Source organism: Coturnix japonica, chromosome 11, assembly GCF_001577835.2.
Source record: "Coturnix japonica isolate 7356 chromosome 11, Coturnix japonica 2.1, whole genome shotgun sequence".
Classification (NCBI taxonomy): domain Eukaryota; kingdom Metazoa; phylum Chordata; class Aves; order Galliformes; family Phasianidae; genus Coturnix; species Coturnix japonica.
The window spans coordinates 5496285-5517950 of record NC_029526.1 but is presented as its reverse complement, the minus strand read 5'-3'; the positions used below and the strand labels follow the sequence as shown (position 1 = coordinate 5517950).

The following is a 21666-nucleotide window of genomic DNA, read 5'->3' as shown; positions in this document are numbered from 1 at the left end:
ACGTTCTGCTCTTTAACTATGGTTCCGTGAACATAAAATCAGTAATACCCTGCAGTCTTGTAGCAGGTAGGAATAATCTTAATCTAGATTGAATATTGTTCCAGCATACGAATGCTGATTAAGTAGGATGGTAAATGTTTTATGAAAATGGTAGAAAATGTTACTTGGATTTTCATGTTCTATGTAAGGGTATGAAGTGCAGTCTCATTTTGGCGATACAGGGTTGGTTTTCTACTGCTAAGTGCTTTGTTTTGTTTTTCACCAAACTAACAAGAAAAAGAAAGTCTTTCAATAGTTAGATAAGCAGAACTCCTTCAGGAAACTCTGTGAGTCTGAGTAGAGCAAGCACTGAATCAAAATGATGAGAAATCATGTACATCTGTCTTGATAATGTCATTGAGTTGCAAGGTAACTTCCAAGTGTTGGGGGATTTTCTCAGTTGCTGATGAGCTAGATGTATGGATTTCAACTTGTCAATCTTCGGTTCTTTTATGTATATATATTAGTTTAGTAAGCATGAAAGTAACTCAGTTTGCTTTTACACTGTCTTGTACTTCAACTTATAGAAGTTTAATAGGACGAAAAATAAGTCTTCATTCTTTGCTCAGTTTTGGCATAATAGTCTTGAGTACTTGTCTGTCTAGTCCTGTCTGTGTGTGCTCATACAAATTTTAGGCAGAAGGTTTATATGTCAGGCTTTTTAGCATCAATTTTTCATATGCATCAGGCTACCCTAACACTTTTGTTCTTCTTTTTCAGAAATATCCTGTATTACCATATCTAGTTTTAGTATTGAAACAGTTCCTGTTGCAGAGGGACCTTAATGAAGTATTCACAGGTGGAATCGGTTCTTATAGTCTTTTTTTAATGGCTGTCAGTTTCCTTCAGGTAAGCTTAATGAAATCTATTACTGTTGATGCTAATGGGCATATATTAAGGGATTTAATTGTTAAACTTAATAATTTAATCCCTTCTGATTGTGGTTTTGCACCCCCTTTTCATATACAAATAGTCACATCTCACCTGTCTTCTGTCTTCCTTACTGCTGCTTCTGGAATTAGAAGAGGCGTTTGGAACATCCATTAGTGTATCAGTACCAGGTCTTGAGCATGGTAGTTAGTGTTAGATACAGCTGTTCTTTATAACACTTGGTTTCCAGCTCATACATTCTGTATGTGGTTAAATGAATACAACAGAATTTTATTTGCTTGTTCAGGTTTTTAACCTGGTATAGAACAAAGATTTTACTTCCTGTTAAATGTTAGAGAACGGAGTTCATAAGCTAAATCGATTTTGTTGTTTTGGGCTGTGAAAATACTGCAGTAGTACAAAGTAGCAAGTTCTGTTTTCTAGCCTTATTGTTTTTTTTTTCTTCTGTTTAATCTTATACTGTGTGTACATTCTGCGTGTGTGTATATTTGTACTTTTTCACATTGTTGTTACTTATAAACCTGAGCCTTGAACTGGAGATCAGTGTTGGCTCATTGCAGTTTTCAGTTGGCAACTGAGCAGAAAAGAAGTGAAGGTAACAGGCATATCTTTTGGAAACAAACCAGAACCTCTCCCATTCCCTTTTTTTTTTCATTTTTTTTTTCCCCCTTGTTGTAACTGGTGGCATTTCCATTTGGAAAAATAGATCCAGTCAAGTTTTGTATCAACTACAAAATCAACTTGTAATCTCTTAGGCTGTGTGCTTAACAGTAAGGGGGATAATTTGTATAGTTTTGTAAATTGAAATCCTGTATTTGTATTTCAAGCCCAGCTTTTTGAAGATCAAATTGATTTTGGAATACTCTGTGTGTGTGTGCAAACTCTGTTGTTGGCACTGAAGTTGACGTACTGAACTGAAAGTTCAAATACAAAGTATATTAACATTAGAAACATTTAAAATTCAAATATAAAGGCAGAAATACCTGCCAGCTTTGTTGTAAAGAGGTAATGAGTTTATAGAAGCTTTGATTACGTCTTGTTTCAAAGAGGCAGGACACCTTTATCAAGAATAGTTATTACATTGAGATATGTTTGCTTTCTTATTATGTATTTCTTATTATATTTCAACTTGCTTGCTTTGAATTAGAGAAGAATACAAAGGTAAACAGAAGAGGACTTACAGGCACCTGGAGAATTAAGAATGTATTTATTTTTTTTTTCTTTTCAATAGCTGCATCCCAGGGAAGATGCCTGCACACCCAATGCCAACTATGGTGTTCTTTTAATAGAGTTTTTTGAATTATATGGACGCCACTTCAATTATCTGAAGACTGGAATCCGAATAAAGGATGGTGGCTCTTACGTTGCCAAAGACGAAGTGCAAAAAAGCATGCTAGATGGCTATAGACCATCAATGCTATATATTGAAGATCCATTACAGCCAGGTATCCTCACAGACCATGCTTTTCTGTGTTGACAAAGAATATGCTAAATTTAGAGCTAAACCAAGGGATAGATTAGTGACCACCAAAAATCAAAGAAATGCCTTGTTCGTGTCTGAGAACACAAGATGCACTCTGAATGTTGTGGGTTTTGCTTTTTGTTTTTCTTTTAAAATGTTCCTAGAAAATGCTACCTTGTAATCAAAAAATGTGCCTATGCTATTGTCAGGAAATCTGGTTATAAGAAGGTACACCAAACAACTTCAGTCTTCAAGAGCTGTGACAGCAATATAGCTACAGCAGTGCAGTCATGAGAATGAGCTGGATGTGTCCCTTCAAAGCCTGTGCCTGCCTGTATTGGAGCTGCACCTTTGTGCCTTATAATATATGCTTTTGCCAATTCTTCTCATTCACAGCATCACAGAATTGTAGGGCTTGGAAGGGGATTTGTGGTGATGAACTATTCGAGCCCCTGCTCTGATCCTTTAGAATCATGTAAACACAGTGATTGTATTCTGTCTTGTTACGTTTATGTTAAATTCAATTGTTAATGTGAATGAGTGCATTTTTAAGTGGTAAACAAAGTGCTATTTTAGGAAAGAGTGAACATTCTTCCAATCTAACTGTTGCCCAGGGTAGTACAGTTACATTTGTAATACATGCAGTGCATGATTTGTATTTCTATTTGTATTTTTCTTCATGTATTGAAGTTTTATCCTTTTGGGGTTCCATACATGTAAATATCTACAGGTTTCCTAAAGTCTATCATGTGTTTAGTCTTCACTAGTAGTCTTGTATTGTAAAAGTTGAACTGTATTGAGATGGAACTTAAGGACAGTTTGAAAAAACCAAAACAGAAAAAACATAACTGTCCCCTGTCAGAAAGGAGATAATCTTGGTTTCAGTTTCATATACTTATTTATATTCTTATTTTAAGGTAATGATGTTGGCAGAAGTTCTTACGGTGCCATGCAAGTGAAACAGGCTTTTGATTATGCCTATGTTGTTTTGAGCCATGCAGTTTCCCCAATAGCTAAATATTATCCCAACAACGAAACGGAAAGGTAAATTTTATGAGTCTAAATCTCAGACATTAATTGCTTATGTTCTTGTGTACCTAAAATTAATTGTTTGGATTTTTCTTCTTTTCTCCTGGTTTGCAGTATATTAGGTAGAATAATTAGAGTAACACAAGAAGTAGCCACCTACAGAGACTGGATATCAAAGCAGTGGGGAATGCAAAGTAGGACTGAGTCTTCATGTAATGGTAAGACTTGACAAAGCACAATTGACAGACTTCCTGTGTATTTTGATTACGTGCATTTTTTTGTTGCTTCTGCTCCCCATAAGGGGACATACATCGTAACATAAGTTTATTTGCAAAGTGGAGGAGGATTTTCTTGTGTTTTCACCCAGAAAATTTAAACATCTACAAGAGAGGTTATATCATAGCATCACTATTCCACAGTGATAGATTTGGTCAGTATGGATGTCTGTGAAGAGTGCTGGCTTGCAAAACTAAGCTCCTGACAAACATGAGATTTAAATCACATGAGTTGTTATTGTTGCGCTTCCTTTGTGGATAGTGTTTGAAAAAGAATTATTAGAGATGCTAGTTAAAATCCAAATCTTTACCTTTTGTTCATCTTGTATTTTTAATGTTTAACATAACAATGTCTATCTACAGAAGCAGTATTTAAACAAGGGTTGTCCATATAAGTGAAATAAGCCTTTCAAACAGAGACATAAAAATTGTGATTGATCCATTGTTGTTACTAAGGAATGGAAACACAAGATCTATACAGACAACTTGTTGAAAAATGTATTTTAAATTCATCTTTGTTTGCATTGCCCAGTAACAAGTTGTTACTTTCTGTGGGTGTAGGTGTATCTGCTAGCTGGAAGTTTTCCAATTAAAATTATAGTACTCTACAATTTATTTTAGACTGTTAGCTACTTGAAGTCTTCTCCTGTTAGCCATTAAACAGAGAAGATGCACAAGTACCAGTCTTCAGGCTAGGCTGGGGTTTTATTTGTTTTTAAAGATATTTTTAGTGATTTCCCCCAATGGGTCATTTCTGTTTTACCTCTCTGTAGATCTTTGTGGCACTTCTGTACCACTGACAATGGCAGTCAACCGTAGCTTGGTCCTGCAAGCTCTGTAGTGTGACTTATCTACCTCTTGAGACATATGAAGCTGTATATAAATAAAGCTAGTGGTGCAATAAATGTGTGTTACATAAATCTATTAGAAAGCCAATTCAATACAAGTTGTCCAAAAAAGCCTGACAGCCTTTAATGTGGATACTAGTTACTGGGAAAGAAGCAGAGGTAACTCCAAGGTACAATATGACAGACAAAGCAGTTATTTAATAATGATAACCATATATTAGGGAGGTAATCGTGGCAGTTGCAATGTTCAGCTGGTGGGTTTAGTTTGAAGTTCTGATTCCTTTTATTTATTAAGGTAGAAGTTAAGAAATAAAATGAATTCTGTGTCTTGTATTTTCAGTTGAGGGAGTCACACAAAGCCAGTGAGAATTATTTGAAGTTCTTGTGACCCTGGCAGCTCCAGTAGAAAACATCTGGGAGTTGCTGAACGCTGAGTGCGTAGAAACAGTATTTAAACCAAAAATAAAGCTAAATAATAGTGTGCTGTTTAAACATGCTGTAAAGCAGTTCTATTAATCCATACCTCTGGGCTCTGTTAACTGCCCTCTTCCATGCCTTATCTCTCTTTCATCCTGAACTATGGGTAATGCTTAGTTGTTCTCATGGTGTACAAGAATGGATCTCGTCAGTAATCCTCCACAGCCTCTGCAGAGAACTTGTTTGCTGCATGCAGTACATGCACCCAAATATACAGATGTGTACAGACAAATGTCTGTCTGTGTCCTGCTGAATATAATAGATACATACGTGAGTGCATATATTGAAAAAAGTAATCATTACTGTCACTTAATGTATGTTGATGCTTCTGTCTCATTTTTAATAGGTAATGGAGTAACCTTGATAGTAGATAATCAGCAACTAGACAAATGCAACAATAATCTCGCTGAAGAGAATGAAGCACTGGGAAAACCTAGAAATAAAACTTCAGAAACACTTAGTAAACATTCTTCAAATTCTTCATCAGGTCCCTTATCATCATCATCATCTACACTGTCCAGCTCTAGTGATGTAGTAAGTTGGAGGTTTCCTGCATTTTGATTTTGAACTGTGTTTTCCTTACTGGCATTGCCACAGAACACATTTGGAAGGTATAGGATCAGAGTTAAGTATTTTGACCAGAATCCTAACTTGCATAAGATATCCCCTTTTATGCAATTCTTGCACATGTAAATTGCAGTGTTTTTTTGACACTGTGCATATAAGAATGTGAATGTAGTAGATACAAAGCTACATAGCTCTTTTAATTTATGTATTAACAAAAAATAAATAAAAAATGGTAGTCATAATCTGTGTGCTTAAAAAGAAAAATAGGAAATGTCTTAGAAATAAGCCTGTTTGAATGAGAATTCTATTTAAAATTAATAAATGAAAAATGCAGCCCAACTTTGGGTTCATGAACTAAGACTTTTTAAAATCAACCTGTTTACTCTGTAAGAATTCTGAGTTGAAAGTTTAAGAAACAGCATTTGAAGTTGTGTGCATTGCTAGCTTTATTTCTAAGGGAAAACTCACTTATAGGAAAACACTCTTATTCTTAAGAAAACCTGACTAATACTTCGCATTTTCCTGAAGGATTCTGATGGAACACCTTGCAAAACCTCTAAACAGTTGAGTTGTCGCCAGCCTACGACAAACAGAGTGGGGTCACAAGAAGTATCACTGGAATCCTCCCAGTCAAGTGGGAAAACACAAAACAGCCAAGCAGGCAATACATCCAGCAACACGAACAAATCTCAGGTTTGTGAAATGTTTAACCATTACAGCTGCCTACTGGGAGCATTACACACACCTCTATGGAAGGATACTTTGTTCTGGAAAGAAAACATTGTGTTTTCCTTCTTTCTTTTGTTCCACAAGGAGAAGCTACCTACCCTTAGCATTTTAAGTTCACCCAGTTCTCTGTCTAGCTTAGTTTTGTGCTTTCCCTGGTCTTAAATATATCCAGTTGGATTGGCTTTATTTTGGTAAGTGTAGACTTGTTAGAAGTACGTGTTTGTGTTGTAAACATTTTATTTTTTGCAGAGATTTTGTCAGTCCATTTTTAACTCCACAGCACCGGAAATAACAGGACTTGCATATGCTTTAGTAAATAATAGTTAGCAAAATAGTGTATGTGAAACAGTGAATGCTACGTGTTTCGCTGTTATCCTTGTTGAAATGCCTTTTAGTAAAGGAGATGGAGATGCTTGCTGGCACATGAAATTCCTTCTCATTTCCCCTTAAACTCAGATATCTCTATGATGAGCCCTAGCAGCTTATACACCACACCATGGGATTTCTCTTTTTGAAGAACCCTTTGGTGACAGCTCAGTGATCTATAAATACAATGTGCCTCTATATTCAGTATATATATGTATATGTGAATATATGCACTTCAAATTTTTTCTGCTTAGAATTTACGACTGTTTTAAGGAATGTAAAATAGTCCAGAATCTAATGTCATGTTCCTGGAAAGTAAATTTGAAGAATCCTGTTTGCTGATGTTCTCTAGCTAAGAACTAGAGAGTTTAAAAAAAAACAAAAAAAACAAAAAAAAACAATAACCAGGGCTTTGATATACTATTAATGTATGTTTTGTTATCACACAGAGCCAGTTCTGATGTTGGCAGGTGAACATATACAACCTGAGGGACTGTATGTCTGCAGAAAGATGTGATGTAAAATTAGTCTTGGTCTTAAAGGGATGTTGTCTTAATTTGCACAGATTATGAGATTTGAGCAATCTTCATCTCTCTTCTTGGATTATGGAATTCTGTTTCTGTAGATGTTGTTTTTTTGTGGTTGCAAGCTGGGTGAGATAGAACAGTTCTATGGTTTTCAAAATTCAGAGCGCTGTATTTTTCACGCTCTTGACATGCGTGGTTTGGATTGAGAGGTGAGGTTTGTTTGCAGCTGACAAAATGAAAGATTTGTGATTCCAGGCTGCTAGCCAAACAATGGTCCAGCTTCTGCCTTGTCAGGTCCTTTGTGGACTCATTTTCTTGGGTTGATGTCCTTGTTATCCCAAAATAGGTTTGTGCAATTGCCTCACTTTCTTCTTACCGTGGACTTACTGGGCTCTCTTTCTTTTCACAGCATGGATCTGCACGGTTATTTCGCTCTTCTAACAAAGGCTTCCAAGGTCCAGCAAACTCAAGCCACGGTACCTCAGTCACAAACAAACAACATCAAGGCAGCAAATCACACCATCAGTATTACCATGGCAAAAAGAGGAAACACAAGAGGGATGCAGGCCTTTCAGACCTTTGTAGATAGTTGCCTATTTTATGACTGTTCTTCTGTGTGCAATGATCTCATGCTACAGGATAGTTTGATAGTGACTCCTTGGATCTCTTCCGGAGCTTCAGACTGTTCGGACATTGATTAGCAACTGCATTTTTTTTTTCCCAGCTCGCCACGGAACGGATCATGAAGATTGATCACTGCAAAATAAAAAAGAAAAATAAAAAAAATAAAAAAAAGAAAAACAGAAAAAAAAAGGAAAAAAAAATTTAAAATCCAAAAAATATAAAAAGGAAAAAAAAAAAAAAAAAAGGAAAAAGGCTGCTCATTTGATAAGTCATACGCTACAACAGGGTCATTTAGGATATAAAAGCTTGAATGTAAGATAAATGTATTTCCCATGAGCTCATGCTGACCTGTAGGGGTAGTACTCAGTGTGTCTAGGGGGTGGTTAACAAAACACAAAAAATAGGAAAAAAATAAAAAAGGCAAAAAATTGTATTTTGAGGGAAACCCAGCCTTTAAACGTGAAAGTAATTTGTGCATGATTTTTTTTTTTATTATTATTTTTGCATATACTTACCATTTTATTGTGTATATATAGATGACCATATAGGAAAACTGACATTTGTAATAGTGGATTTGTTAATACTTTTTACATAACATTACTGTTTAAATTGTAAACATAAATTTTTCTCAGGATTAGTTTGGAAAATGATCTGAATTGTCATCTTAACACCCATATAAAGAGACATTACTAGTTACATTGCTCAGAATTTCTTTTCTTGGCATTAAGATTTAATAGAACATTTGATCTGCAAAAGCTGTTCCTCTGGAAGAAAGTTCTATGGTGACAAATGAAACGTTTCATTTGTATAAAGTGTAGCTGTACTTTGTGTAGACACTGAGCTTGTCATCTTGGAGAAGTAACCTCTTCACCTTGTTTTCTAGAGTGCCATCATTTCAGGGCAGTGGGGTTTTATAGTTGCACCCTTCTCCTCCTCCCCTTAGTGGTCCTCCCTCCCTCTTTTATTTTTTCTTTTTCCTTTTTTTTTGATGTAGGCCACTTTGGGGAGGGCTGGTTGGTTGCTGTTGGTGATTCTTTTTGTTTGTTTTTTTTTTCTTTTTCTTTTTTTTTTTAATCTTTTTTTTTTTCTTTTTTTTTTTCCCCACCCCTTTATTTTAAAAAAACAAAACCAAACAAACCCAAAACAAGTCAGTTTGCTACAGGCCATGTGCATTCCTGGGCTGCTTTGATCCCACGCCTCTTTGTTTGTGCCTTCCCTCCCCATTCTAGGTCTGGTTTTTTGTCTTTTATATTTTTGCTAACTCCTGTAGGAGATGATAACTGTTGAAGCTTTAAGTAAATTTTACAATTAAAGTATTTTTTCTCACTCCCCTCTAAGGCATTTTTGTATTTACACTTAATTATTATTAAAAAGAAAAAAAAAGAAAAAAGAAAAAAAAATCGAATGATGAAATATATTTTGTATTGCCTTAAAAACCCAAACCTTTCATATCTCATAGTATTTCTTCATTGATCTAATTACCACTAAATTTAAACTCCGCATTTGTCTGGTTGGGTCACGCTGTAAACCTGGCAGCTCGACGCCGTGAGTGCAACTCAGATGTGTAACTGCAGGTATCGTTTGGAAAGGGGGCTGGGACACTTCAGTGGTAAAAGGTTGAGTGGCATTTACTTTCACGTGTTTCTTTTAAGGGGAAGGTCTGTACCCAGCATACCTGGCTGTATTTAATGCAGCTGTTCTGGAGATGTTGCTTTTATAAAAAGTACAGTTAGCTTTTCTTTTTTATTAATTCATATACATTTGTGGAATTCTACAGACCAACCTGACCTTCGATGGGCACTAATGAGTGCAATGATTCTTAAAGTAAAGAAAAAAAAAATGCACAAATAAGACCAGAACTGATGTCATCACTTAATAAACATTTTTGATGCGTTAAAGTGTTTTACTTCAAAAAGGAAAGAATATATATATATGTATTCTGAACGTATGGAAAGCCGTAACAGTTACTCAAACACTAAGCTTAAGTGATGTTAATTTGACAATATTTAACAAGGAGATTAGATTCATATTTTAATTTGATCAGATAATTTTATCCACAGGATGTTGAGCTTTTATTCATAGAAACTAGTAAAAGTTATACCACATTATGCATAATCACAGTATTTATTTTGTTTCAGATTATTGTGAATGTGTAGACTTATGTTCACCGCTTAGGGAACAATTATTTATAAATTATATTAATCCAGTATTGTTAGCTGCTATTAGCAAAACTGTTCCAAAACTTAAGTAACTGCAAAGATCTGTATCGCATTTACCACACTGAAGTGTTTTTCAAATGAATCACCCTCATTGTTGAAAGCAAATGTACTCTTAGGGTGCAGATGTTAGTGTTCCAATAAGCATGTGATAATTTTAAGGTGGTGGTAGCGGGAAGATAATCTTGATTCCATTGGGAATCTTAGGTTTGCCTCAATTTATGGTTTTCATAAATTTAATGGAAAATAGCTTTTCCTGGACTGCTCAAGTTTCTTTTTGGTAAACAGTATCTTTCTAAAAGAAAAAAAAGAAAAAAGAAAAAAAAAGAAAAAAAAAAAAAAAAAGCATGAAGGAAGAATTGAGGTATTTTACATTGCCTCAAATGACCAGCATTGTATTCATAAAATACTGTATATCTTGCAAATCTTTATTTAAACAGAACAGTTGAACTGTTCATTTTTCAATCTGAAGTAAAATACTTTCAAGACCTTTTAGTTTGCCTGCTCATTTGTCTTGTACATTTCATCTCTGTATTTGACTCAAGTCTAATTCCTTTTTGAGTTTCAATACTTTTGTGAAGATTTTGTGAATATATGAAAAATAAATGTTTAATCTAACCACTGCAGTTTATCACCATTCTTGGCACTCACCCTGTTTTTCCCTTCACAGTACTGAAGAGAACAGAATAGTCGAAGCCCTTTAATGTTTTGTAGTATCTGGGTGCTTTACCTGCTGGTTGCTGGGCACCTCTACCTTTTGCATTGGTAGGCCTGCCCTGCAGCTTTTCACTTTAAGAGAGCTGAAGCAGAATGTTCTGACAACAAGTTGTAAGGATACATGTGTATAAAGGCCTTTGTAACTATGACTGTAATTTCCCTCCATAGTATATGTAGGAAACTTATCCAATCTTGTGTTCCATTTGGAGTTGCTCAAACCTTGCTTTCGGAGCAGGGCACTGTGGATATATGCAGAAGTTAATGTGAGTGGCCTTCAGTGGAAGCTTTATTTAGCATAAATCCTGGTTCATGGTTGATTTTAGAAGTGTACGTTCTTATTTCTATTAAGTAATTATAACTCACTTGTGCAAATCCTTGCATAAACCAGTAAGAAGACACATACATAATGAATTCTTCCTTGCTGCTACTAGTTTAATAACACAGACCATCTAAAATACCTAGAGATGGTGAAATGTTTACATATATTCGTGTTGGAACATCAGATTGGTGGGTCTTTTGTTGTTGTTTTTAAAAGGTAGCTCAGATTGTTTTTATAGCTAAAATGTTGTTTATTATACACGTTTTTTACACAGTCGTTCTTCTACTGTATGGCAAAAAAGAAGCTGAAACGTAAGTAAAGCTGCGTTTGTGACTCGTGACATGATTCTCTCTACTCACCTCCACGTTCCTTGCAGCATCCTCAGAATTTACAATTCAGATTTCCAGTCTTTTAAGTTCTAGGAAAACAGACAGCGGTCTTATCCTGAAAACATATATTTAGTTAAAGAGGTTGGCTACTTGATGTCTCGATGGATGCTAGAACTCATGTTAGATGTTAATGTGTGACTCCAAAGTAAAAAAACAAACAAACCAACCAAAACCCCAGAAAAGCACAGGGGATTGCAAACTACGTAATTCCTTTAGAAAGGGGCATGCCCCATTCAGGGCTGTTGTAAAAAATGTGTTTAGTTATTCCAGCCAGTATTAAAGTGAAAAAAGCCCGGTGATAACTTACGCTGCTGGTTCCTACAACTTGATTCTTTTGCTTAGAAATGCAATTTTCTAGAATCCAATCTGCCGTGTCTTGTGTTTCTCTCTCCTGACAGTGCAAACAGATGACAGCTTTATTTTCTAATTTGTTGTGCTTCCATAAGCTCGTTAAATAGCTTCTCAGAAATGTTTTCCAGTTTCAGTGACCTAAATGTTAGTGTGTCTTGGCTCTGTATCCACAAACCGTTCACACATCTGACAGATGTGTTTGTGGCTTCACCTGTAAGTTGAAAGCAGCTTCGTTAATTCTCATGGTTCCAAGTCAGTAGTAGTTTGTTCTGAGCCTAATAACTAATCTTCAAAGGCTGGTGGTGAGGATGTTTGAGATAATCCCAGGGATTCTTCTATTCGACCACAGACCTGGGGGGGTACAACGCAATCCGATCCTTTCATTACAGAGGCTACCTTCAAAAAATCACTTCTTCCCCTTTGTTCATTCTCTTATGTGAGCCACCAGTGCTGAGCATGAGTGTGAAGCTGAGAGAAAACCCATACATTTTGTTTTCTGCAAATGAGCTGATAAAAATGGATGGAATCCTGGAAGTCTTTTATGTATGCAGATAAGCAAGGGAACACCAAGGGAAGATGAACAGAAGAAATCTTGGGGATACTCAATATGAAAGCCTTGCCGAGGAATGCCATCTCTTTGCCTTCCAGGATGAATGATTGCTGAGACACCACAAGTCTGATGGGTCAGTTTGCTCAAACTTCTCATCAGGTACGGAATGACATGAACGGTACATCTGCTCACCACTGAACTTTGTTAAGGGTTCCTATGTGCCCCAGCAGCTATAAAGAGCTGCAAAGGCGTTTATTAGCAATTAACCTGATATTAATATGTCTTGCTTTTGCTTTCTTCTGCTGGGAGACTTAAAAGATGTCATTTTAATCCTTGGTTGCTTTTGTTTTTAAAATCTTTCTAACTTGAGTCTCATAAGCCTTTTCTATTTCACTGGTCTGTGCACAACAGATTGTTGCACCCAGGAGTATTAATATGTATATATATAATTTCTGTTTATTTTACAATGATATTGTGGTTTATGTGAATTTAGTGGTTACAATTCACATTTCCCTTGTTTTATGGCCTTTCCAAACTGGACTGTTATTCTCACACAAAGTAGGGCACTGCTTCATTTTGGGGTGCTTGTCTTATTTTTCTTTACTGCAGTAGATGATGAATCAGACTCATTTGTGGTTGTCTGGTAATCAGTAACTATGGAAAGACCATCCCCAGTTAGAAAAATCAATGGCCAATCCAATAGCAGGTAGAAATGTTTCATGTTTTCCTCCTTCATTGCTAGCTTGTTTGCCTTTTCAACATTTTTAACAGTGCAAAGGAACAATTAATTAAGTCATATTTTCTATACGATTTTTACCTACACCGAAATGTGTCTTACCAAATGTATGTTATGATGTTAACTTGTATCCCTCAAGGTGACAAAATAAAGCAGTCTAATTCCTGAAAACCCCAAGTACGTCAGAGCTGCAGCGTGTGCCGCCTGCTGAATGACTTCTGTGCAGTGTCTAAGCAACGTACTCCATCAAGAAAGGTAGTTCAAAGGTTTCTGTTTTATAATGTTTGTATATATAGATGCTGGGAACTTAAGGTAGAAGGAATGAGGTGAGCTGAGCTACACCTCTGTTCCTCATACATCCCAAAGCCCAGAGCTAAGAGCACGGCTGAAAAAATCCATTTCTGATGCTTGAGGAAAAGAAAAAAAAGCTTAATATCAACAGGGTTCAGAAGCCAATGGGTAAGAGCAGCCTGCCTATGGAGAGAGGAGCTGCCACAGAGATGGTGCTGCTTGGCCTGGAGCCTCCCTGTGTATGCAGGGACTGCCATGGGCGGCTCCCACTGACCGGACCTGCCTTCCTAGACAAAGCGCTTTGTTGAAGTGAGTGTAGCAATTAAGGATTTCTCAATTCTTCAGAGCAAAGTCACGTGATGCTTTATCAAAAACAGAACAAGCTTCTCACAGTAGGTTGGCAAACACCAAAGTTGGGAACCTGGAAGCTGGAGAATTAATACAAAAGGGAAGGAATTCAGACTTCCACAGGTACAGAGTGTGCTGGTCTGGAAATGTTACTAAACAATAGAAAGCAACAACAATTCATTAAATAAAGCCAGTTCTCTTTCTCCAGGTTATCAACAAGCAAAAATCTGCCCATGAGAAGCAAAGTAGTGTGATGAGCTCCTGTGTTTGTACCTTTGGGAGAGTCAGAATATCCTGATGTGGCTTAGTAAAGGGAAAACTGCAGTTAACAATTTTGATGAGCTGTTGCAACAGTAAAAGGACATAAACTAGAATTGATGTTTACTTTCCTGATGTCATTACAGAAGTTATTTCCATTTCTTCTTTCATGTCCTCTTGGATATTTCAGTTTTTACACGCTTTTTCTACCTCGGTGACACATCTGGCCTGTAGAGGAAACCACAGCCATTCATTCCAGATGCCAGTTGGCATCAGTCTTTTTCAACACACTCATAGTTTTTGATAGAGCAGAACTCTGTGATTTCAAAACACTAAGAAACAAAACAGTAGGAAACTAAAGCCCCTACCATCTTAGTCCCTCTCAGCTTTGAGATACTCATGAAGTGTTTGAAGATGCCACATCCTTGCAGGTGGAATGTTTAAGCCCTTGGCCGAGCTCTGTCACACGGCGATGCACTGACCCCTTCCCGTCCCTCAGCTGAGCTCTGAGCGCTGCTCGGATCCCTCGTACCGCCGCCAGGAGGCGGGCAGGGCACGGAGCGCGCCGCCCCGCGCGCACGGAGCCTCCATCGCCCCGCGGATACCTCAGAGACGGCGGGGGAGGAGGAGGAGGAAGGACCAGAAGCCGAGCCGCCGCTCCACCGCTGTCCTACCGCTGTCCCACTGCTGCCGCTTCTCTTCCGTCCGCCGCAGGTGAGCGCTGGGCCGGGCGGAGGGTGCGCCCCTTCTCGGCTGCGTGGGGCCGGGAGGCGGCGACACCGAGAGGCGGCTGTAGCGGCCGCGCCCCGGAGGTGAGGGGCCCCGAGGTGAAGGCCAAGGCGGGGGGCTCGGAGGGGAGCGGTGCGGGCACATTGCGGCACATTGCCACCGCCATCGCCGTCCGACCGGCCGTGGGGAGCGTCCGCCTGCAGGGTACGGGGAGCCGGGGGGGCCGGAACGATGCTGAAGCGTCGCGTCGTGCCCGGGATCGCACTTAGTGACTCGCGGAGGTTTCGATCGGGGCTGAGCGGTTCGAGTAACAAAGGGAAAGAGAGGCTGAAAGTGCAGAACTTGTGTAAAGTCACAGCGTGCCGCGCTGCGCCGAGTGCCGCGTGGGAGTAGCGGGCGCGGTGTCAGGCCCGTCCTGCTTTGGCTGGGTCGGCGGGGCGTGCTGAGCTCCGCATATACTGAGCTCCGCATCTACTGAGCTCCGCGCCCCGTGTGTCCCGGAGCGAGACTGAGAGCAGCCGCGTCCTGCCCGAGGAGCTCCGGACCCCGGCTGAGAACTTCTAAAGTCTTTTCGAGTTTTATTGCAGGGAAAGAAGTACGTAGGATGCTCCAAAAGTATCCCTCGCTGTGCTCACATCCACTGTTTGGCCTCCATCAGCATTCAGCAAACGTTGATGTTAATGGGTGTTATTTTTTCTGCATGTAGGAACCCAGTGACACACCTTTGCTTCATCCTCACTTCTATATCAGACATCCTTTTATCAGACTGGCCCTCTGCTGCCATCTGTTGCATGGCAACAAACTAATTGTAATTGGTGGGAAGGTTCAACCTCTGCTGCCATACCACCACCACCATTTGCTTCTGCCATTGTGGGCCAACGTAATAAAATAGGAGGTATTTCTTTTGGAGCAGCCTTTGTACTTAAATCTCCAAAGACTGAACTGCACGAGGCAGGTCAGTTCATGTCTTTCTGTGCTGCTAAACCAGTGCGTATCATTCAGCTCTGCTCTTGGTAGGAAGCATTACAGCATTACTGCAGTAAGTGAGCGTGGTTAACTGAGGGATTCAGACATTTCCATATGTGTGATGTGATCACATTGGTCACATTGTGTTTGCTGGAGGCAGGTAAAGCTTGTCAGTGAGTTGGGACATCTCTCTCATCCTGCGGCTGTTACTGAGGACCTGGGGCCCTTTTAGAGGCTGCTGAGGTGAGGCTGCCTTTGTGGTGTGCAAGAGTGTTGAAGTCTGATGAAGCCACTTGAAGCCGTTTTTGGGCAGTAAAAGTAAACACAGTGCAGTGTTTGCATTTGGCTCAGCAGAGAAGCCCGCTTCTCTCCTGTCAGTGTGCAGCTCTTTGTTTGTATTGCTCTCTGCCTTACATGCTTGGTCATGGACCAAGACCACGTTGTGCTAAGTGCTGTGCAAATACTGGGGAGTCCATGCATCTAAAACCGGTTTGGATTCTGAGGCTGTTGTGATTTGCCATAGGAAATCAAATGTCCTCTACTGGACACGGGAGTATGAATGTTCCTACGGGGTGGGACATGCACTGGTGATTTTACTGCTTTGTGCTATAACTGCGGATGCTGCAAGCTTTCCTATTTATTTAAATGAAGAAACAGGCTGTGAAATGGTTTATTAGCATTAAGCAAGCAGAATTCCAGGGGAGAAAGTTTCAGGGAAGTTTTAATGGTATTGATAGGTCCGAACTAAACAAATAAGCGTTGCATTGCTTGTGGGTTTTTGTTTGTTACAGAGATATCCCAGTCTTTCAGATGCTGAAATCCTGATCCGGAAGCTTTTCAAAGGTCCCCTCTGGGCAGGAGGACGATGTTCCGCAGGTCTGTGGGAAGACCTGTGCTGCTGTGTGCTCAGGGTGTGCTTGTGTGAAATCAGTGCTTTGGGAATAAGTATTGTGCATCATAGTGCTTGACAGAGTCATCGTGCATTGACAGTTTTCCCTTTATCCAGAGATGCAGAATAGAAAATAAGAACAATAAGAGCCAGCCTGGAAGCAAGAGGGCAATACTGGTTTCTAATGGCCATTAAAGGATGTTATTTGTGCTTGCAGAAGCCATTACTGACAGCAGTTGGGGACACTGGGGGTTCTTGTAGAGCAGCCATTAAGCTTCTTAATTTTTTTCTTAATGAAGCTAATGTCAACACCATTAAGAGTAAGTGGGGAAGGCACTTCATTCCCTAATGTATGTGGGTACTTACCTCATGGTTTGTGCTAAGTGAAAGAGCAGGTGCTGGTGGAGAGCTAATTAGCTTAGGTGTTAGCCTAGAGACAGATGAACTCTGTTAACGTGGGCGTTTGTGTAATTGCCAGCAGCTCTTGGATCAAAAAGAGAAAAAGGGACCACTTTTAATCTGCTGTAAAGGCTTTAATGTGTAGGGTGAAGCACTGCACCCAGAGATTCCTCCCTGGGTCTGATCGTTTGCGTTAGAGACATGTTTTATCTGCTGCACCCAGCCTGCCTGATGGCTTGGGAGGGTTTGGTCGTTACGTTAGATGATAAAGCAGCGCTGAGCAGGGCTTTTGTTCAGCTCATCTTTTGGGACTTCTATTGGAAATATACGTATGTTTATAAATCCAAGACCATTTGTTTACAGTAAGTGACCTGGAGCTGAGGGCTGTGTGGGAAGTGGGACTGGAGATGTCTGGGCTGCAGAGCTGTCTGCTGGTAGGCACCATCTGCAGAGCCTGCTTGTTCTTTTATAGGCTGAATGCTGCTCAGCACATCATCTATTAAGCGAATATCTGCGAAGTTTCAAGATGACGATTTGCTAATCTGACAGGATGTTACAGTGTGAAGTAGTTTGTAACCGCTCTGCAGGCAGATCATCCTGCATCAACATGAGGAAGTGCAGCTTCTGCCTTAGGCCATGAGGTCCGTACCTCGTGTGCAGCGCTGCCGGCTGCTGACAAACCTTCTGCTTATAAATGTAAAGTAGGAATTTGGGATTTCCTCCTACTCTTTTCAAGAGCCATCCTCACCTGGAAAAAAAAAATAAGACCTTTAATAAAACGCGTTGTTCTGTAAAACTCAAGACAGTGTTCTGTGCCAGCCAGGCTGCCGTTCTGCTCTTTATGGCGCAGTGTGAGTTCAGCAGCTCCCGTCTGCCTGTGGTTTAGAGACGAAGCCACGTCAAAGTTGGCTCAGGGCTGCACATGCTGCTGCTTCTGTGAAGAGCTTCCTTGCAGCTCAGAGCTGAGGGTTCATCTCCTAGTGCTGCACGTTAGCACAGTTCTGCAATCCTCGTTTCAGCATTAGCAGCAGATTCTGGTCTGTAATTAGAAGGAACAAGCAGGGTGTGTTCAGCTTCTGTTTTTTGACTTACAGCTAAGTGATTAAGTAACGCACTGTAGTTAATACAGAAATAACAAAGACTACCGAGGCTATAACTAAGGTGTACATAAGAGGAAGGTGACAGGTGTCTCTGGATGTGGCTGTTTGTGGCTGTGTTGCTCTGTAGTGCCTGCATGCTGCCTGTATGTCTGCCCGGGTGTGAGCTCAGTGCATGCAGCATGCAGGGCTTCTGCTAAGGACGGCTGTATGGGGTGTTCCCAGCTGCCTTCCTCGCATCCTGCCTTCAGTCTGCTCCCATCATGGGGCTCTGTGTTGTCCTCTGTATGATGCATGAGCCAGTGCTGCTCAGCCTGGGAGCTGTGGTTCATCCCACAGCGAAGGGAACATGTCTTTCTGAGGTTCCCAACGAGTATACTGATAAATTCTCTTTTGATAACGTTGCTTTGTAGTTGACCACGAGCGTCCTCTTGTACTGTAATCAATATTAAATGTGTTAAAAGGACTTTGATTAAGTCCTAAGGTCTTAACAGTGCATACTTTATACTGGGGAAGGAGGGAGCGTAAGTCTTTTATAGGCAGATAAATGTCGAAACAGCCCACACGTGACTCCTTGCAACTTGTTACTTTTCTCTCTGGGAGAAGTTTTGTTATGACCAATAATGTCAGCGCTCCGGTGAGTTGAAGAAAATATTAAGAAAGTCTTAATTTGTAATTTATCCTGGACTTTAGTCGTTAGTCGCATAATGTCTGGTTTGTGATATCCTCTTTATTTCTATGGAATAGAATTTTTTGGTGTTAGGAGCTTCTTTTTAAAATGTCTTTCTCAGAACCGGTTGCTGACCAAAGCAGTGACTGACTTCCATGCAGGCGCTGACTTCTGCCCGTGTAACCCAAATGGAGCGGCTGTGCAGGTGCTGCTGGGCTGGATAGCGAGCGTGGTGGAAGCAGCCATCAGAGCTGGGTTTGAAGCAGTCTGAGGTCACTGAGGTTTACTCTTGGGCAGCTGAAGTTAACGGCAGTGGGCAGGAAAAGGGATCATTTTAAATGTCAGTTGTTCTTAGCACCTGGCTCGTGTCAGCCCTGGTCCATCTGTTACGTTGCTTTCAGTCGGGACCTGCTGCTGGAGCCGAGCTGAGGGGGAAACGGTGGGGCACTGAGAGAGAACAAACTTCCTCCTTGGGCTTCTTGTCTGTAGCTGATTCTCTGTTGTTGCCACTGAACTTCTGGGGCTGAGTCAAAAAGCCCTGAGTTCCAGTAGCAGAATAGGTTTTCAGTTTCAATTTCCTCATTCGAAAGGAAGCTGGGGCACAGCTCTCCACACTTTCTCACTTCCCTGTGCTGACTGATCTGCTGGGCTGCACCGAGTGGGATGGGGGAAGTGGTGTCTGAGGAATGAAGCTGTGTTTGTGAGATACACTTCTACTGCAGAAAGCTAAAATAAAGCACAGAGATGTTGTGTGTTGTTGTTTATGAGCATGCTTTAATCAGAATTAATCCAGATTTTGAGGTGAAAACTCTCTGAAAGTCAGTATTACGGATAAAAGCAATGAATCAGTTGTGGTCTTTAATTATCTACCCTGTATGTGATACATACACTCGTGTGCATGCCCTGTGCACTTCATTAGAAGAGATACAGCAGAAGAAGAGAAATGCAGGTAATGAATTCTCCTGTCAGTTTACAACTCATAGATGGCTGGGCTGATTTATTTCAGTAAGAAGCCTGAAGGGAGTGAGAGCAATGCAGTGTTTCCTCACGTGTGGGGTAGGAAGAACACCTGGTGCCCTGCCCACAGGAGGAGATGTGTGGCACCTCTCTGCAGCTCTCAGCCCCTCAAGCTGCTGTTCTAAGCTTAGGAGCTGATTGAGGTTTGGCTTTTGGGGGCCTAGTTTTGCTCTTCTATGGACTTCATTTGCAGCTCATGAATTTAAGAATTCTTTTTCAGCGAAGGCTTTGCATATGTCCAGCAACACGCAGCTTCTTTTGGGATTGCCCTGGAAACGTCAGGTTGCTTTCTGCACGCTGGTTATGTGCAAATGACTGTTGATGGCTTTGTAAAGTGTATTTTTTGGAAGATATTCCTGTGTGACTGAAGAGGAACGAAGGTGTAAATTGAACTCTGGGAGGGATTTGCATGGTGAGGCCACATGTCTGACTGTGGGTTGGAGCAACTCTGCCCACTTCCTGAGCTGGTTCTGGAACTCGTGGGCAAAGCATCAGCATCTGTAGGATAAGCATGTTTTTTATTTTTAAGTAAGAGCTTTATCCTCAGTTACAGTTTGGTTTGGTTTGGTTTTTTGCAGGTTCCTGAGGAGTATCCTGCTTTTGATTTTGTATTTTCTGCTTCTGTGTTACAATTAGCAAACTAATGCCACGCAGCAGTTATAAACCACCACCACCCCTTTTCTCTCAGGATGCTGCACTGTAGAAGAAGGCAGGAGATTCATCCCAGCACTGTAGAAGCAACAATATTGGCACATGCTGTGATTTGGTTTGGGTAAGGGCAGTGCTGTTGAGTGTAACAGAACAATATGAAATAAACAGATCTTGGAAGTCAGGCCAAACTAGGAGCTGATCTGAGAACGTGAGAATTTAGTTTTGTAACTATGAACAACATGCACAGCTTTCAAAGAACGTAGGAAAAAAAGCAGCTTAGTTACTTCGTAAATCTAATTGGATGTGGTTCTTACTGTGCCACAAATATGCGAGGTCTCTCACAGGCAGGGCTGTTCTACCTGGGGAGCTGAGGTGTAGATTCCCTGCGTGCTGGGTGCTCTCTGAGCCATAGAGCACACTTTGGTGATGTCACTTGTCAGTGGGAGCAGAACTGGGGTCTGCTAACTTGCTTCTGGTCAGGTGCAGGCCAGTTGGCTACCAGCCTTACTGGACAGTGGTGATTAAATTGGGATTCGTGAATAATGTACTGGAAGAATAAAAGGAGGATTGTTTTGTTGTGTTTTCTTTTTTCCCCCAGATTTTGGACAGATTTAGAATGGAGCTGTTCATTTTGTTACATTGACTGCGTGTGTTCCGTAACTGTTTATAAAACATGTCTAGACGGGGAATTTGGGTGTAGTTGTAGCTCAACTGGTTTACCAGAGTGGCTTAAACACTTGGTTTAAATGTTGAATCAATTTTTGCCCTACATTCATCCAGGCTGTCAGTTAGAAACGCGCTCTGCTGTACTTCACTGAGATGTGGTTCCCTTGCTAGTGATGGTGAAGCTTTTCATAGTTATCTCTGCTGCTGAAAAAAAGCACGTATCCATATATGAAGAATGATGACTAAAATGTCATTCCTGGAGATTACAGAATCAAAAAGCTGCTGTTTGTCTTTCTGGATGGCTTCTCATCTCTGTGTACAGGTATCCCAGGCATCCTTCTTTGATCTTATGCGTTTACAGATGGATAACCAACGTTTTAAGAAGCACTTGCCAAAAAAAATATCACACCACTTGGTGGTAAGTCTATGAGGAGTGCTGGCTGCAGAAAGTGTGGATGCATAAGCTGGTTAATTTATTTTCTCATTGAAACCAAGCCAGGGAGTGAGGCAGCACTTCTCCAGCACATAGTGTATTCTGCGCGCTGAAAGCTGTGCTAGGTAACACAGTGTGCA

The 21666-nt window shown here is 40.3% G+C and overlaps 2 protein-coding genes across 3 annotated transcripts in view; both read left to right on the top strand.

The window, feature by feature from the left end:
• Positions 1 to 10668, top strand: part of TENT4B (terminal nucleotidyltransferase 4B) — a 36995-nt gene extending 26327 nt beyond the window's left edge. The window contains exons 6-12 of the mRNA XM_015873509.2: positions 760 to 888; positions 2162 to 2375; positions 3310 to 3436; positions 3536 to 3639; positions 5368 to 5555; positions 6117 to 6281; positions 7620 to 10668. Coding sequence (XP_015728995.1) covers positions 760 to 888; positions 2162 to 2375; positions 3310 to 3436; positions 3536 to 3639; positions 5368 to 5555; positions 6117 to 6281; positions 7620 to 7799 — 1107 coding nt within the window. The 3' untranslated portion in view covers positions 7800 to 10668. The remainder of the gene's footprint in view (positions 1 to 759; positions 889 to 2161; positions 2376 to 3309; positions 3437 to 3535; positions 3640 to 5367; positions 5556 to 6116; positions 6282 to 7619) is intronic.
• Positions 10669 to 14549: 3881 nt separating this feature from the next.
• Positions 14550 to 21666, top strand: part of ADCY7 (adenylate cyclase 7) — a 55502-nt gene continuing 48385 nt past the window's right edge. Inside the window, exon 1 of one of the 2 annotated variants that reach the window (XM_015873494.2) lies at positions 14550 to 14723. The gene's annotated coding sequence lies outside the window, so the exon portion shown is untranslated. Of the gene's footprint in view, positions 14724 to 14789; positions 14943 to 21666 lie in introns of those variants that run through there. The other variant, XM_015873495.2, reaches the window with a different exon arrangement.